At 57.4% G+C, this 11640-nt stretch overlaps 2 protein-coding genes across 3 annotated transcripts; one reads left to right on the top strand and one right to left on the bottom strand.

Annotated features, from left to right (window-relative positions):
* Positions 1-1214: 1214 nt before the first annotated feature.
* HSPB9 (heat shock protein family B (small) member 9) lies at positions 1215-1725 on the bottom strand. The gene has a single exon (XM_055407880.2). The coding sequence runs from the start codon at positions 1708-1710 to the stop codon at positions 1237-1239; it is 474 nt and encodes a 157-aa protein (XP_055263855.1). The 5' UTR covers positions 1711-1725; the 3' UTR covers positions 1215-1236.
* Positions 1726-2770: 1045 nt separating this feature from the next.
* On the top strand, positions 2771-11363 carry KAT2A (lysine acetyltransferase 2A). Of its 2 annotated transcripts, none has more exons than XM_055407873.2 (18): positions 2771-3391; positions 3533-3656; positions 3987-4132; positions 4231-4320; positions 4618-4799; positions 4891-5082; positions 6578-6684; positions 6881-6991; positions 7084-7223; positions 7307-7515; positions 7703-7829; positions 9097-9207; positions 9518-9661; positions 9889-10003; positions 10091-10127; positions 10214-10277; positions 10412-10496; positions 10602-11363. In XM_055407873.2, exons 1-18 carry the CDS (start codon positions 3053-3055, stop codon positions 10793-10795), a joined length of 2517 nt encoding a protein of 838 aa, XP_055263848.1. In that variant the 5' UTR covers positions 2771-3052; the 3' UTR covers positions 10796-11363. The 2 variants fall into 2 exon arrangements, with proteins under 2 accessions (XP_055263848.1, XP_055263849.1); XM_055407874.2 differs by having other exon boundaries at positions 2949-3391; positions 7087-7223.
* The last annotated feature ends 277 nt before the right edge of the window (positions 11364-11640 follow it).

Here is an 11640-nt window from a genome sequence, read left to right as displayed (position 1 = left end):
AGGGGTTGGATCAGTTACCCTTCTTCCCCTCTTGCTGATTAGTGGGCTCAGCAGGAGCATCCATATCCTTACTGCGTCTGGAGTGTGCTTGGTTCTGGGTGGCAGGGCAGGCCCTTGGGGCCAGGGAAGGGAGAGGCAGCTCTTCCCTCAGCTGGCGGTCATCAGGCTGCAGCGCCCACTTCACCCCCCCAACTCACAGCTGGGAGAGAACCCACAGCATTACCACATTATTGTGACAGCCACGAACCCATTGCTCATAGCCCTCTTCCCCCTCGTCCTTGGTCACCCTGACCTCTGGCTCTGAGCCCTGTTCTGACCAAATCACGATGATGAGTATTTGGGGGTGGGTGGGTAAGGGGGGGGTAGTGGGAGGGAATGGAACCAACTTTTTCTGTATTTTGTATTGTATGTTTTCTTCAACATGTAACCAATCAGTATCTTGTCAATATAGTCAGCCGATCGATCGACCTCCCACTTGTCTTCCTTGTGTTTCTCTGGCAGAGTTTATCAGGCCATAGCCTCTCCAGCTTACTTGAAGTTAATTTCACATGAACCTGTAAATCTTCTTAAACAAAAGCATTCTTCCCCATCTAAAGTGAGGGGATGTTGGTGGTCATGGTAACCAAGAGAGAGAGGCCAGCTGTTACCAGCTCTAACCGGGTGGCGTGGGGAAAGAGTGAGCTGAGGCTGAATCTCACCAAGATGAAAGTTGAAGGTCTAGCATTTGCCTCTCCCCAACCCCGCTCCAGATTTTATTGGGGCATGTGCAGTCTGTATTTGAAAATAGTTGGTCTCTAAACACCAGAAACAGCCTCTTTGGGGTTTCTTGACTAGTCTGTACTAGGCTGGTGAGGGAATGGGGTCCTCTCACCTCTTTCCCTGAAGAAGGAACACCTAAGACCTCTGGAAACTTGGCCAGTCTTAAGGCCAAGATAGCAGCTCCACACCAGATCGAAGTCACCTGGTTCCCGGTCTCTCCTGGCGCCCTCTGCTGCTCCCTGCTGGAGCTGCTGGTCCAAGCAGTGAGCCGAGCTGAGTGAACCAACACTGCCCACTGTCCCTCCAGCTTCCCTGGGGGCCTGATCTATGACAGACCACCAGCTTGAGGTGCCTTCCTGCCCCTCTGGGCCCTCCCTTTGGCCTTCTACCTTTGTTCTACTTCCACCTCTGACCTCAGCCCCAAGAAAAGACCACAGACACTGAAGCTGCTGCTCACTACGGTGGCTGTTTACTGGGTCAGGCTAGTTTCTTAGAGCCTCGGCTTCTGAATCTCGAGGGGGGTCCAGTTTGAGCCTCAGAGGAAGGCAGTGCCCGGCACTGGCCACGGACACACAGCTGGCCGGAGGGGGTCAGGCAGCAAGTCATGGCAGCGGGATCCAGGCCCGGTGGTATTGACATTTGCTGGTGCACCTTCTGCGCCACGCGGAAGCTGGTCCCATCCGGGTTGCAGCCCTCCAGTCGTCGCTGGCCAGTCACCACCAGGCATCCGCTGTTCACCTGAACCAACAGCTCCTCAGGGGTGAAGCCATGGGCATACAGTTTCATCTGGAAGCCATCCTCCGTGTGGACGTTGTCCCGTACAGCTGGCACATCCTCCGTGAGCCGCTGCACCGGTAGAGTGGCCACCTGGTTCTGTTCAGTAAAGGCCACGCTGGGACATTGGGGGGCTGACTGGCTCCCGCTAGGGAGACTGCTACCGACCCGCTGCATCCGAGTGAGCAACTGATTTTGGGCTCGAGGCTCAGAACTTAGCAGCCTGTTGGAGCTGGGGCCGGGGGTGGGGGTGGGGGGCCTCGTGGCCCCGCGTGGCTACGCTCACGCTGCGCTGCGCAGCTCTGAGCAGGGCGCTCCCTTGGCTTCCGGCGAGGTTCGCTTCCGCTGAGTTTGAGGTCAGCTCTGCACATCCTACCTCCACGGGTAAGGTTGGGAGCTGCTCTGTAGCCTCCTGCTGCTGCTTTTATCCCAGATCCTGCCCCTTTTTCGGTCAGGGCTCTTCCCCACCTCCATCAGAGGGCCGGGCGGCCGGGGCAGTGACCCAACGAGATAAGCCAAAAGAGGCTGGCAGCGCTTGAGCCCGACCCTGCAGCAGTCAGCAGCACGGAGTGAAGATGAGATTGAGCCGTGAGACTCTTGCTCTTCTGCGAATCAGGCCTTGGGGCAAGGAGGACTGCCCCCAAACAGAGCCATCAGTGTGCCACGGGTCACTGGTTCTTGTAATATCCTACAGTTCTCTGACCACATACGAACCTGCGACACATGGCTTCTAGGAGATGAACGTGTCTTCCGGGTTTCCTTCATTCATCCCACCCTCGGCCTATCGCGGCAGGCTCAGGGCTGGGCTCTGGGACCACAAAGATGAAGACGTGGGCCCTGACTGGGAGGTGCCCACGGTGTCGGTGGAGAGCGGGTCCCATACTCCCTCACCCCTACCTCAGGAGCCATTTTCATGACCCTGGCCATTACTCTGACGCTCAGTGCTTTTATAATAAACCTTTTTTTGTTGAAGTATAAGTTAACACAGAGAAAAGGACACAAAGCACAACCATGTAACCACTTAACAAGTCAAGAAATAGAACTGTTGCTATTTAATCACCACTCCCACTCTAGCTGCAACTCTGTGTCCAGAAACAGTGTGGGACAGGGGCAGAGTGAGGAGAGGAGGAAGGTGGGCGTGAAACCACTACACTCCTGGCCCCAGGCCTGCATTTCCATTTCATGGCTTGGGAAGTGATTCCCCAAACAGAAGCCTGTTTTCTGGGGTGCTTCTCCTTGTTCTCAAAAGGCAGCAATCTTGACTACCTCGGAAACCTCCTAAAAGGATGACAAGTGAGGAGGAGTCAGTCTGGGGTGCTGGCTCGAGCCTCATTTGGCTGTCCGGGATTGAGGAACAGGACAGAAAAGTCTGGAACCTGGAGGCGACGAAAGTAACCGGGGAAAACTACAACTCCCATCATGCTCTGGGCAGCGACGCCTGCGCATTGAACGCCGGTTGCCCATGCGGCCCTAGGGCTGGGAGCGCCGCGCTGCGCCGCGCTCCGCTTCGGGGGAGGCCATGGCGGAACCTTCCCAGGCCTCTACCCCGGCCCCTGCTGCGCAGCCCCGTCCGCTTCAGTCCCCAGCCCCTGCCCCAACTCCGACTCCTACCCTCAGCCCAGCTTCGGCCCCGACTCCGGCTCCCACTCCGGCACCAGCCCCTGCCCCAGCTACAGCCCCAGCCGGGAGCACAGGGACTGGGGGGCCCGGGGTAGGAAGTGGGGGTACCGGGAGCGGGGGTGATCCGGCTCGACCTGGCCTGAGCCAGCAGCAGCGCGCCAGCCAAAGGAAGGCTCAAGTCCGGGGGCTGCCGCGCGCCAAGAAGCTTGAGAAGCTAGGGGTCTTCTCGGCTTGCAAGGTGGGGGCGGGGCCTGGGGTATTAGGGGGCGGGGCTTGGGGCATCCTAGGGCTTGGGTGGGAATGGGGGCAAAGCTGTGATTGGGGAGTGGCTACTCTTCCCCCGGCTCACACGCTTATTGACTGATATTTCTGTTTCCAGGCCAATGAAACCTGCAAGTGTAATGGCTGGAAAAACCCAAAGCCCCCCACTGCACCCCGCATGGACCTGCAGCAGCCAGCAGCGAACCTGAGCGAGCTGTGCCGCAGCTGTGAGCACCCTTTGGGTAAGGCATGTAGTACCCGTGGAACTGGGGTTGGGGAGGTGCAGGTGCTGGGTCCTGCTTGGAAAGGACCACACAGTTTCATCTCTGAAAGACAGAAGATGCCTCCTAAGGAGGAATTGGGCTGGGAGTGTGTATGCCCCAAGGAAGCAGAAAGGAAACCTGCCACCAAAAGAGACAAGAGGCCCCCCAGGGCTGACATTGGCGCAGTCAGTCATTACCCGGGTCACACTGGTCAGAGGGACTGAGGATGTGTCTTGGCTGGCAATAATGAGGAGAAGTCCTGTTGATTTTTTTCTGTCAGTTTTCCCCAACTACCACTTATTCTTACAGCCGACCACGTGTCCCACCTGGAGAACGTGTCAGAGGATGAGATTAACCGGCTCCTGGGGATGGTGGTGGACGTGGAGAATCTGTTCATGTCTGTTCACAAGGAGGAGGACACGGACACCAAGCAGGTCTATTTCTACCTCTTCAAGGTGAGCTTCCTTCAAATGAGAGTGAGTGGGCGAAAGGGAGGCTGGGAAGGTCTGCAGCTCTGTGCTCCACTGATCTCTCCCCCTCCCTCTTCCTGCAGCTCCTGCGGAAATGCATCCTGCAGATGACCCGGCCTGTGGTGGAGGGGTCCCTGGGCAGTCCCCCATTTGAGAAGCCTAATATTGAACAGGTGGGATGACGAAGGTGGTAAGAGGATTGAGGGCATCTTGGAGGAGCGGGGATCCTGTGTTATCTGCCGCCCCCCTCCTGCCCTGAGAACAGGGGAGAGGTTCGGAGAAAGGAGGATGCTTTGTGCTAACCTCAGGGTGGGTATGGAGGTGGGAGGCGGTATAAACTCTCCTCACAGCTCCAGAGCAAAAGCCCCAGAGAGCCCCCTGCCCTCAGGAAGCCCCTTACTTTTGGATAAGAAGGCCATGCTAGCTGCTTACATCTCCTCTCCAATTTTTTCCCTTCCCCTCCCCGCCAGGGCGTGCTAAACTTTGTGCAGTACAAGTTTAGTCACCTGGCTCCTCGGGAGCGGCAGACGATGTTCGAGCTCTCAAAGATGTTCCTGCTCTGCCTTAACTACTGGAAGCTTGAGACACCTGCCCAGTTTCGGCAGAGGTCTCAGGCCGAGGATGTGGCTACTTACAAGGTCAATTACACCAGGTAGGTCCAGCCAGGGATAGCATGGGGGGAGGCTTGTAGACTCAGGCTGAGCTCGGTTTCTGCTCTCCCTTACCACCTCCTGCTCTTGCAGATGGCTCTGCTACTGCCACGTCCCCCAGAGCTGCGATAGCCTCCCCCGGTATGAGACCACTCACGTCTTTGGGCGCAGCCTTCTTCGCTCCATCTTCACCGTTACCCGGCGACAGCTGTTAGAGAAGTTCCGAGTAGAGAAAGACAAGCTGGTGCCTGAGAAGAGGACCCTCATCCTCACCCACTTCCCCAAGTAAGGCTCATTCTGGCCCATTAGGACCTTGTACCATGCTCACATTCTCCCTGTTGTCCCCTTTTTCCAGGAGGGCTTCCTGGATTGGTCCCTCTTCTCCCTCCATGAACCTTCTGGGATCTGGACCTCTGCCTGGGAGGCTTGCCCAAGGCCCAAGTGTAATTCACTCGCTCTTTGCCTGTTTGTGTACTGGCGTGGGGATGGCAGGTATACGGCCCGAGCGCTGGTGCTGCCCCTGCCCACCCACCCGGTAGACGTGACTACCTGTTTCTCGTGGGGCGTGGACACAGCTCAGAATCCATCTCACTACAGCATTCCAAGAACCCAGAGCTTACACTGGAAGGGAAACCAATTTCCACCCCTGCTGTAGTCCTTTCTATAAGATTTTTCTCTGTTTTGCCACACCGTCTTCTCATTTTAAACATGGTTCACAAGTATCCACAGATTTCCAAGTGGTGCAGTGGTAAAGAATCCACCTGCCAGGGCAGCAGATATAAAAGATGGGTTTCGATCCCTGGGTCAGGAAGATTTTGGAGGAGGGCATGGCAACCCACTCCAGTTTTCCTGCCTGGAAAATTCCACGGACAGAGGAGCCTGGTAGGCTACAGTGTATGGGGTTGCACAGAGTCGGACTTGACAGAGCAATACACACACACACCCCACATACACACACATACCACACCACACCCCACACACACACCCACCCCATACATACACACCCCACATACACACCACACCCCCCACACACACCACATCCACATATACACACACACCCCACACACAAACACACATACACCCCACACACCCCCATACACACACACACACACCCCCCACATCACACACATACCACACACACCCCACACATAAACACCCCCCACACCCCCCCACATCACACACACCCCCACATCACACACACCCCACACACATACACACTCCATATACACCCCACCCCACACACCCACACACACCCCACACCACACACACACGCACCACACCACACCCACACCCACACCCCACACACACATACAGCCCACACCACACACACCCCACACCCCACTCCACACACACACACACACACGCACACTCACTCTCTTTCTCTCTCTCTCTCTCTCTCGTGTTCAGAAAGCCTTTCCTGACTAATCCAGACCCTCCTGTGCTCCTCCTGCCACCAGGTGGGAGTAAGAGGTAGCAGGAGAGGGTGGAATCACGTTTTGATACTGAGGCCCAGGGTGACTGGGTGCCCTGCCTGGTGCGCAGCACAGGATGGCATCACTTCAGACCTTGTCCCCCTGTACTCCTCACCATGGCATACTGGGCCTCTGGTCTCTTCTGAATCATCCTGTCCTCCTGTCTTCACCAAGGGGCTCCCAGAGCACAGAGGCCATCTTTGTCTCCCAGGTCCCTGAGGGCAGCCTCCAGTCCCTCCTGTGTCTGGCCCAGGCTGCTCCCTTGGTCGGAGGACAGAGCTGTGGGACAGATTGTGCCCTCCCCACAGATTCCTGTCCATGCTGGAGGAGGAGATCTATGGGGCAAACTCTCCGATCTGGGAGTCGGGCTTCACCATGCCGCCCTCAGAGGGAACCCAACTGGTGCCCCGGCCAGGTGTGTGCCGCACGAAGTAGGCTGTCTGCTTGGCCTTCCTGGCTGAGCTCAGTGCCCCTGGGGGAGGAGGGGCTGCAACTGGTAGCAGGGGGGAGGTGCAGGAGGGCTCGACCAGAGTGGGAGAGCCAGGCTGTCTTTGCGGGACACTCCCTACCTTTGGCCTCCATCCCAAGTGTCTCATCTTGCACTCTCTCAGCTGCGGTCAGTGCTGCAGTTGTTCCCAGCGCCCCCATTTTCAGCGCCACCATGGGTGGGAGCAGCAGCAGCTCCTTGAGCCTGGATTCCGGAGGTGCTGAGCCCCTGCCAGGTGGGTGCTTGACCCCTGACCTCCACCCCTCGTCCCCCCACCCCCGCCTGGCCTCTCTTGCTGTGCCTGGGAGACCTTGCCAACCCCCTCAGCAGGCGAGAAGAGGAAGCTCCCAGAGAACCTAACCCTGGAGGACGCCAAGCGGCTCCGTGTGATGGGTGACATCCCCATGGAGCTGGTTAACGAGGTCATGCTCACCATCACCGATCCCGCTGCCATGCTAGGGCCCGAGGTGGGCAGTCCAGCTTACCAACCCGTCGGGCGGGGGCTCACCACCCGGAACCCTGGCTCACCACTCCCTCCCCTGGTGCCCAGACGAGCCTGCTGTCGGCCAACGCCGCCCGGGACGAGACTGCTCGCCTGGAAGAGCGCCGAGGCATCATCGAATTCCACGTCATCGGCAACTCGCTCACACCCAAGGCCAACCGGCGGGTGTTGCTGTGGCTGGTGGGGCTACAGAACGTCTTCTCCCACCAGCTGCCGCGAATGCCCAAGGAATACATTGCCCGCCTCGTCTTCGACCCGTAGGTCCCTGAGAGAGCCCGACCCCAGGCCACCCCTGACTGCTCCCTGGGCCTCTTCCTCCATCCTTGGGGAATTCTTGCTCCTTAGTTCCCAGCACTGTCTGCAGCTCAGGCCTCCGGGGTGGTGGGTTCCTGGCGAACATTGCGGGGACGGGTCAGGCCTGTGACCTGAGCTCTCTCCCCTCAGAAAGCACAAGACTCTGGCCTTGATCAAGGACGGGCGGGTCATTGGTGGGATTTGCTTCCGCATGTTTCCCACCCAGGGCTTCACGGAGATTGTCTTCTGCGCTGTCACCTCCAATGAGCAGGTCAAGGTGAGTCTATGCCCTCCCGCCCCCGGTGTGGGTGGAGATCAGGGAGCTCCTGGTCCCAGCTCCATCCCACCCCCTGCTTCTGAGTCTGGACCAGGTCAGAGCAGCACAATAGTGACACAGCTGCCCCCAAGCCTTCTTTTAATGGCCCGACACTTCCTTACATCCCCACAAGGTGGCAGTTGTAATTTGATAGCTGAATTAAGAAAGCACCTGTCAACACAGGGCGCCCAAGAATCAGTAACACTTGTTTTCTACTAGTTTTATTGAGATGTAACTGACATGTTGGACTGTGTAAGTTTAGGGTGTACAGCCTGATGCTTTGACTTCCATACATCATGAAACAACCACAGTGAACATCTATCATGTCATATAGATACAAAATGAAAGGAGCAGAGAAAAAATGTTTTTTTCTTTGTGATGAGAACTCTTCAGATTTATAGTAACACTTTTAAATGGATCTGTGTTTCCTTCATCACAAGAACATGTGCACGCTATAGAGAGTTGATAATTTTTACAACAGTCCCGCTCTGAGCGGTCGTCCTGTCTTCTCTCCTGTCACAGCAGGCCTACTAGTAGGGTCCCCAGTTTGTCTTATCTATTTTTAAAAATGGTGTGGCTACTTTATTTTTTATTTTTAGTTTTTGGCTGCACTGTGAGGCTTGCCAAGTCTTAGTTCCCCAACTAGAATCAAACCCACACCCTCAGCAGTGAAAGCAAGGTGTGGTGCCTCTGGTCCTAACATTTGTGGAAGACAGGGTGTCTCTTTGGGTTCAGATGTCATGATGAGGGGGTCCCTTGTGATCCCCTCTCCCCTTTCCTCCAATTCTGAGTCCCAGGGACTGGGAACTAGTGGCCTGTGGACTACGGTTCCTGGTTGGGTTTAAATCTAGGCTCTCCCTGCCATGGCTGGTCACCTGACCTGGACATATTTCCTGACATAGCTGAGTTTCAGTTTTTTCTTCTGTAAGATGGAGGTAATGATAGCTGTTTCATGGGTTAACTTGAGGATTGCTCTGTAAAGAACCAAGCATCGCACCTGGCCTGGAGTAAGCTCTTAGAAACCCAGCGTCCTTTGCTTTTCTCCCCATAAGCTCCCCTTCCTCTGCCGGTCACCTTTCCTCCTACCTGACTTGGATCCCCTGGCTGTCCCCACCTCCTTTCCAGTCGGCTCCCTCCTGTCCCTGCCCTCCTCTCCCCACCCTCCTGAGACCTCTCTAGTGCAGGCCTGCCTCCTCCCATCTGATGAGCTCTGCCCCCTCCCCTGCAGGGCTATGGCACTCACCTGATGAACCACCTGAAGGAGTATCACATCAAGCACAACATTCTTTACTTCCTCACCTACGCCGACGAGTACGCCATCGGCTACTTCAAGAAGCAGGTGAGCCTCACCTCACTCTGCGTTTGCCCACCGCCTTGGGTCAGGGGTCATTCTGTCTCACCCCCCAGTGTGGGTGGACTTCAGGTCCCCTGTTCCATCCAGCACCTGTGGGGGAGTCCTTCACGCCTGTCTTTCTCCCTCCTGCTGCTGCCCCAGGGAAGAAGAGGGTTCTCCCAGGCAGCTGGGAGAGCTGGGAAGTTCTCGGGGCGGGGGCGAGTCAGGAGGGGCCGCCGGCCTGGAAACGTTCCAGGGACAGATTCAAGCTGGAAAAGCCTTGCTGATGGGTTGCTGGTAACTCTCCGCTTCCTAGGGCTTCTCCAAGGACATCAAGGTGCCCAAGAGCCGCTACTTGGGCTATATCAAGGACTACGAGGGTGCAACACTGATGGAGTGTGAGCTGAACCCTCGGATCCCCTACACAGAGCTGTCCCACATCATCAAGAAGCAGAAGGAGGTGCGTGTGCTCACGTGCATGTCTCCATGGGCCTTTCTGTGAACATGCCCCTGATTGAACACGTGTGTGGGTATAGACTGCGTGTGTACCTGCTTGTGCACACATAAAGTGGGGCTGGCCAGGGGCTGGCACTGCTCGAGGGGCCAGTGGAGGAGCCCTCCCTGCCTGTGGCCAGAGAGGGTGGTTGCTGGAGCCAGGCTGGCCTCTCAGACCCTTCCTTCCCTCAGATCATCAAGAAGCTGATTGAGCGCAAACAGGCCCAGATTCGAAAGGTCTACCCCGGGCTCAGCTGCTTCAAGGAGGGTGTGCGGCAGATCCCTGTGGAGAGCGTCCCTGGCATTCGTGAGCGGGGGGGGGTCTTGGCACGGGAGGGGGCGTGCTGCTCGGGGTGTGGATAGGCATTCTTAGGGGTGTTCTCCCATTTTGCAGGAGAGACAGGCTGGAAGCCACTGGGGAAGGAGAAGGGGTGAGTGTTGTGTGAAGAGAGTGGACAGTGGGAGGCAAGGGCGGCAGAGGGCCCAGGAGCCTCAGACTCGGCCTCTCTCGCTCCAGGAAGGAGTTGAAGGACCCCGACCAGCTCTACACAACCCTCAAAAACCTGCTGGCCCAGATCAAGGTGGGAAGACCAGGCTCTTTTCTGGGGGTCCCTGTGCCAAAGGCTGTGGCTTTCTGACCAAGGGTGAGGGGGTGGCAGTCACGAGTCAGGCAGGGGCACAGTGGATCTGGCCCCAGTTTGACTGTCCTCTGCAGTCCCACCCCAGTGCCTGGCCTTTCATGGAGCCCGTGAAGAAGTCGGAGGCCCCAGACTACTACGAGGTCATCCGCTTCCCCATCGGTGAGGACCCTTCCTTCCAACCCCTTCCTCCCACGCCTGCCCCAGCTCTGGCCCTCCGTGGCCGGGCAGCCTTTCAAAGGCGTGCCCTTCTCTCTTGCTGCCCAGACCTGAAGACCATGACAGAGAGGCTGCGCAGCCGCTACTACGTGACCCGGAAGCTCTTTGTGGCCGACCTACAGCGGGTCATCGCCAACTGCCGCGAGTACAACCCCCCGGACAGCGAGTACTGCCGGTGCGCCAGCGCCCTGGAGAAGTTCTTCTACTTCAAGCTTAAGGAGGGCGGGCTCATCGACAAGTAGTCCAGCCTTGGACCTCGGCCTCAACGTGGAATGTCTCCCCCTCCAGTTCTGATCTCATCCCTGGGGTTTCCCTGTGCCCAGGTCCCCCTGTGTCTGAGACACTCCAGCATGGGCCCTCCAGCCCCTGATCCTGCAGCCCTTTCTGGGCCCTAAGGCATCCCCAAGGCTGCAGCTCTGTCCCACCCTTCATCATGTCTGAGCTTGGGAATGGGTCTCCCTGGTCTGGGAGCCTCTAAGCATGGCTGGTGGCCAGAGGATAAACACTGCCCCACCCTGGTGGCCCCCCATCCTGATATGATCCCCCCTCCCCCCCCCACACACACACACTCCCCAACAAGCAGTACAGCTTTGGCGTCCTGGGCCTTGCTCAGATCACTGGTTTCTCAAGGGCAGGATCGCCAATTTTAGCTTGAGTGGGGGCATCAGGGCTTGGGAGCTCCAGCTGGACTGAAGGGGCCATGCCTCACCCTGCACTGTTCTGTTTGTCCCCTAGGGGTAGGGGGCATGGGGACCATTCATTTCCTGGCATTAATCCCTCCAAGGGAACAATAAAATTTTGGTTTTGTTTTGTCTTGTGCGATGGTTTCCTCAGTAAAATCCCCTGCTGACACTGTTCCGCCAATATCCCCTGCAAGCTGGGGCTGCCCTTCTCAGCAAGACTCTTGGGGCCCTTCTCATTCCTGTCCCACACCCCCAGGGGCGATGGGACCCACCAGGCTGCGCCCCCCCCTTCTCCCTGCTGGCTGCTCCTGGGGGAGGGGCTGAGCAGGACCCAGGCTGCCGTCCCTTGTGGTCAGCAGCGTTTCTCTTCCTCTTACTGCCCACCCTCACCCCGCACCACCCCC

Source organism: Moschus berezovskii, chromosome 20, assembly GCF_049115385.1.
Source record: "Moschus berezovskii isolate FMDL1 chromosome 20, NW_MosBer_1.0, whole genome shotgun sequence".
Taxonomy (NCBI): Eukaryota; Metazoa; Chordata; class Mammalia; order Artiodactyla; family Moschidae; genus Moschus; species Moschus berezovskii.
Note: the sequence above shows the minus strand (reverse complement) of the source record. Positions and strands in the feature narration are given on the sequence as shown.